Source organism: Quercus lobata, chromosome 10, assembly GCF_001633185.2.
Source record: "Quercus lobata isolate SW786 chromosome 10, ValleyOak3.0 Primary Assembly, whole genome shotgun sequence".
In the NCBI taxonomy this organism is placed as follows: Eukaryota; Viridiplantae; Streptophyta; class Magnoliopsida; order Fagales; family Fagaceae; genus Quercus; species Quercus lobata.
In genome coordinates, this window is record NC_044913.1 from 15,944,678 (window position 1) to 15,950,313 (window position 5,636).

General features: G+C 36.9%; 1 protein-coding gene across 3 annotated transcripts; it reads right to left on the minus strand.

Annotated features, from left to right (window-relative positions):
* Window positions 1–1,359: 1,359 nt before the first annotated feature.
* Window positions 1,360–3,864, minus strand: LOC115964123 (ycf20-like protein). 3 transcript variants are annotated; one of them, XM_031083456.1, is made up of 3 exons: window positions 3,672–3,864; window positions 3,389–3,563; window positions 1,360–2,059 (listed from the first exon to the last, which is right to left on the minus strand). In XM_031083456.1, exons 2-3 carry the CDS (start codon window positions 3,508–3,510, stop codon window positions 1,621–1,623), a joined length of 561 nt encoding a protein of 186 aa, XP_030939316.1. In that variant the 5' UTR covers window positions 3,511–3,563; window positions 3,672–3,864; the 3' UTR covers window positions 1,360–1,620. The 3 variants fall into 3 exon arrangements, with proteins under 3 accessions (XP_030939316.1, XP_030939315.1, XP_030939314.1); XM_031083455.1 differs by having other exon boundaries at window positions 3,389–3,566; XM_031083454.1 differs by having other exon boundaries at window positions 3,389–3,864.
* Window positions 3,865–5,636: the final 1,772 nt, after the last annotated feature.

Genomic DNA, 5,636 nt, shown 5'->3' on the forward strand with positions numbered 1-5,636 from the left:
CTGCTGCTATCCTAACAGGGTATGATTTTAAAAACTTCAGCTTCATCCAGAATAAAAACCTCATCTATCAATCTCTATTTCCATAGCTTAGTTTTCATGTCAATCAATTCACTCACTTTTGCTTCCTCATACCACTCTATACATCATAGGTATTGGTAGCCACTTGTCTCACCATTTGCTCAGACTTTCTCCACTTCCAATCTCCATCACATACCTAAGTAGATAAGAGATATTCCCTTTAAAATATTTTTCCACACGTATGATCCTGTTTTGGTGAAATTGTGCTTCCATGGAAGAACAATAGGAACAATACTTTTCCTTGAGCACCGCAATAGAAATAGAGCAGGTGTTTTGCATGAGTCTCTAACCCTGCTTTGCCAATAGGGCCAAGTGAAAACATTAAGATCTCTTAACCCCATTCATCCGTGCTTCTTTGAGACACAAAGGGTCTTCCAATATATCCAATGAATTTTCACTTCTTCCTTTCATGCAAATATTAAAAAACTTTGATGAAGCTTTGGGGCAAAAGATCAATTGTGAGAAGGCAACTCTTTTCTTCAGTATAAACATGCAGCAGAACATGCAAGAAGCAAGGAGTCCCGCAGATCAATCAGCATGAAAAATAACTTGGATTACCCTCCCTAATTGGACTATCAAGACGAAAGGCATTTTTCAGATATCAAAGAATACATATGAAGGAAAATATGAGGATCGAAGGAGAGCTTGCTTCGTTAGGCTTGTAGAGAGATCCTGATAAAGGTTGTTGTACAAGTCATACCCAGCTATGCCATGAGTTACTTCAAATTACCGCAAAGCCTATATATGGAGTTATATCCATGAATGAGTAAGTTCTGGTGAAGCCCAAACTTCCGGCATGCCATTATGCTCTCTACAAAGGACAATCACAGAAACACAAAAATCTTTAGTCAACATGTCTTCAATCAAAGAAAATAATTCCACGATCCAACCCAAAACATAAATTTATGAATAAATAAGTAAAAAAGCCATTGGTACCTATGTATTTGTTGCTGGGTCTGTCTCAGCCTGTTTAGCAGAACATATTCATGCTCATGACTACTGAGACTAAAGCATCACAAAAGATTTGAAATTCTATCAAAACTTAGGCCAACTGCATGAGAAGATCTCTCAAAAATAGCAGCTCATTATAATCTAATAGTTATGTTCATGTCAGTACCATGAAACCTCTTTATCTATAGTCTTCCAAAACCACTCTGGCATATATATTGACTATTTATTTCCATAGATAAATCAAAAGTGAGAAGCACCCATTCACAGAGTATGAGAATCATTCCCCAAAATCTGTTATAGCTTCTATTATTTAATCTAAGGTGTACAACATTAAAAATTCCATGTAAAATAGAGAGGGAAAAAAAGGATCATAAATGTACATAGAGATATATATGTGAAAACTGAAAAATTACATTTGAGAAGGGTTGTGATACAAGTACACCTAATGCAAGCAACCTAAGAATGGGACTCATGGTTACAACAGCAAATAAATGAACCAAACTCTCCGTCTTATAAGACCTTAGAAAAAGACAAGATTTTTTAAGTTTTATAAGTACTCAAAACTTGGGGGGAGGGTGGGGGAAAGCATCTTCAGCTACCCAATTTAAAAGCATCCACAAATAGACCCAAGCAAACTCCAGCTTTCCAGTAATTCATCATCACAATGAAAGACCGCAATCTCCCAGTAGATAGAGGCTTTTTGTACATAAGCATACCAATCCCCTCAATGGCAGCAACAACTACACCTGCAACCAGTACATCCCAATCCCCAGTTTGGCCAAGGATTGTTGCCAGCGCGTTTGCTGTGTAGAAACCCAAAAGAAGCAGAAAAATCTTCATGGGGAAATTCTTTCTAGCCGAGTTCAGCTTGTCCAATAGCTGTCTACCACCTGCACTCACTATTCTGCCCAACCTAGTACGGCCAAGATCGGGGCCATTGCCATTGAGGCTTTCTTGCCCGCCATTATCAGGAATCCCACCTGTGTCTAATGCAAAAGCTATTTTCCATCCATGTCCTCTTGTCTGAAAACTGAATCAAGGTAATGAAAACCAATGTCATGTTCACAAGGCCTCAATATGATAGCAAGACTCCAAAAAGAGAAGAATACAATCTAAACAAAGGCTAAGAAACTTTCAACACTTAAGCCAATCCACTCTAACTCAAATTACACTTTTTCCTCCCATAAGATGAATGGAAGACCCACTGGGTGCTGTGTAACTTACTAATAAAAAAAAATTTACATCACTTAAATATAATTTAGGAAGCGTTTGAACGTCACGTGGATACAAAATCACCATATTTTGTTTTTCAATGGAGTGATGGACACACAACTCCAAAAGAAACAACCAAATCATTCATACAGAAAGGAGAAAAAGCTCATCAATTAGAAACATAAATCAATATTATTGATTTTTTCTTTTTTTTTTAAAAACAAAGGAAGAGAGAAGTACAAAAGATCCTCCAAGGGCATTGAAAAATCCAGTTTGGCAATTTTGAAAACTTTCCAACCTACACAGTACACTGCAGTTTCCATACATTTGACAAACCAATCAAGTGATCCATATTCTCTAGTGACATGTAAATGAAAATCCCAAAACTGACTGAACTCAGTCCAAGTCCCAAACATATTTTGCTTCAAATACCCATTAAGTACGCGTTTGGATAGAAATTATTCTCCCTGCATCTGTGTTTTGTTTTTTATTTTGTTTTTTTGGACCAGCGCTCTTGTACTGTTCATGAGACATGAACAGTGCATTAAGGCAAATGTACCGGGTTTGGGAGAGTGAACAGTAATCCAAAAAAAATTTATTATTTTCAACAATAATTTTTCAGTTTTTAGCAAAATAAGCAGGATCCAAACACATCATAAATCATGTCATATCACCAATCATCGCTTTAGTAGCAACAACATGAATTCCTCATAATGCACCCTCAAATTAAAGACTCAGCATTAGTCCCCGCATGAAAACAATGGAACTCATCGCAGTTCAAGAGTATTGAAAGGCTTTTAATGATAATAAACTGCTGAGTAATAATAGATTCACTGAAAACCAGAAAAATACATCTGATATTTGTAAGTTGAAAAACAACAAAGCAAGAAAACAAATTCATGAACAAGCTAAAAGCATCCTTAGGTATCCATGACAGAAAAGAAAAATGACAAGAATAGCACAAAAGTCTTCATACATTTGAGAAACCAACTTTCTCACAAAGTAGCCCAGAATTCAAGACTTTGGGCATTGCTTCCTCCACATAAGTCAAATGGGTATTGCACATCAACATTACTTTTTGCAATTTCAACAACGAGAAGAAATGAAAAGCAAATTGAAAGAACAACAAGTGGGAAAAGGTACGAACTTTAAGGAAATCTTCGAAACTTTGCCACTAAAACTCGGTGGTCTTTCAGAGCATTCAGTCTGTGTTGGTGACAAATATGGTTGTTGTAGTAGTATTGTTGGTCCTCCTATTCGACATGCCATATATGATATATGATATATGATATATGAAGATATGCTCTCTCTACAAACTACTACTACTACAACAACAACAACAACAACAATCATTAGTCCACATGTCTTCTTCTTCTTCGATCAAAGAAACTAAATTACACAATCCAACCAAGAGAGAGAGAGATTGGTACCTATGTCCTATGTATGTGTTGCTGGGTTCTGACACGGTGTCCGTGTCGACACGACTCGGGTGTGGGGTAAAAAGATGTGGGTCGGACACGGCTTGGGAGGAGTGTACTGTAATGACTGTGTATGAGCTTCAATGGAGAGTGGATTGAGGATGAGGAATCTCATCTGAGGAGATGGAAACGGCACCGTTTCTGCTTATTATTAAGTTAAATCCTCGTTTTGGTGACACAAACGGTGAGTTTCACTTTTCTATTATTATTATTATTATTTAATAAAAGACTGAAATTTCAATAAGCTGTACGAAAAATAATAGTTAAGGGTCTGTTTAGTAGAAGAGTTTGAGTAATGCTGTTTGTAGTTTTTTGAAATATGTATGAGTGAAAATATGTGTGAAAATATATGTAATGTTGATTAAAAACTGAAAATGAGTTATTTAACAACTCTACCAAATACATCCTAAATGGCTCAAGAGTGACTGATACCTACCATAGCTAAAGATTTGAAAAAACCTAAAAGATGTTAATGGGACTAATGAGTAATGCCACATTAACAAAAGTTTATTTGAACTTGAATTTTGTAAAATCGAGTTGTGCTTGAAACTCGATTTCCACAAAGTCAAATTCCAAATGAGAATACTTTCAAAATATTTTTAGTAAAATAATCTGAAAAATATATAATTTAGAAAAAAAGACCACTTGAGTAGTGTCATGCATAATTAAATATGATACACTCACTAATTCACATGTTGCAAATCATCCAAACCCAATTATCCATGTATTTGGATAGATCTTGAATATGATCATTGTTGCAAATCATTCAAACCCAACATCTATTAGATATTTTTCAACAATTTACTTTTGTGATTAAGAAAACATGAACAACATACAAATCTAATTATAAGCAATAGCGCGCGCGCCCACAAAAAAAAAAAAAAAAAGTGAAAGGCAAAAACAATAAATAGATATTGCATATATATATATAAGAAGTAGGGCTATCCAGATTGATCTGGTAACCCGACCCACCCGAATAACTGACCCGACCCGACTCGAATCCGGTAGACCCGACTGCTCTGGCGGGTCGGTGGTGGGTCTTCACCACCAGAAATCGATTCCAACGGGTCGGTTTTGGTTTCGGTTTTCCTCCTCTAAAACTCGAAAAACCCAAATCGACCAAAAGATTTCCAGATTCCGGCAAAAATTTCCAGATCCTGGCCAAAATTTCCAGAATCCGGCAAAGAAACCCAGATTCCGGCGATATTTCCCTTAGATCCAGTGAGATTTTGACCGGATCTAGATAAATCTCATCAAATCCGGTGAGATTTTTGCCAGATCTAAGGGAAATCTCGCCAAAATCTAGAAAACTATCGCCGGAATCTGCGTTTATTCACCGGATCTGTGTTTTTTCACCATTTTCTCGTTGTCTTCTCAGATCTATGACTCCGACCGACCCGCCCGCCACTTGTTGATGGTTTGAACCGTCCGACTCGATTACTCTGGCAAGTCGGCGACGGGTGCATTTTTTTCTCACCTGATTCTAGCGGGTCGGTTCCGGGTTAGGCACAAACCCGACCCGGACCGACTCGTGGACAGCCCTAATAAGAAGATATTTGCAAGATTTTTATTTTATTTTTTAAATGCAAGATAGAAATTTTACTTTAATTTAATCTAAATATATATGTGTGTGAAACTCCTTTTTAAAGACTTGAATCACAACCCTTACCCCCCACACCCCACAAACACTTACACTTGTGGAGTGACTATCGCGCCAAGGATGTGCGGTGGTAATCTGCAAGAGAATTAAAAACTCATAGACTAAATGCATAAATGATGAATGATACAGATCAAGTATTATGTTTAACATAATTTCTTTAAAGCAGATTTCCCCCTTCACACAATCTGTGGTACTTTGAGACTCATGGACGTCTGTCTCCAAGGATAAAATGATCTACACTATAGAGAAAAGGTACA

Coding starts and splice junctions, on each gene's coding strand:
- LOC115964123 (XM_031083454.1), bottom strand. CDS start 3,594: ATGATTGTTGTTGTTGTTGTTGTTGTAGTAGTAGTAGTTTGTAGAGAG. Junction 2,060..3,388: donor GTTTCGAAGATTTCCTTAAA/GTTCGTACCTTT, acceptor ACCTTGATTCAG/TTTTCAGACAAGAGGACATG.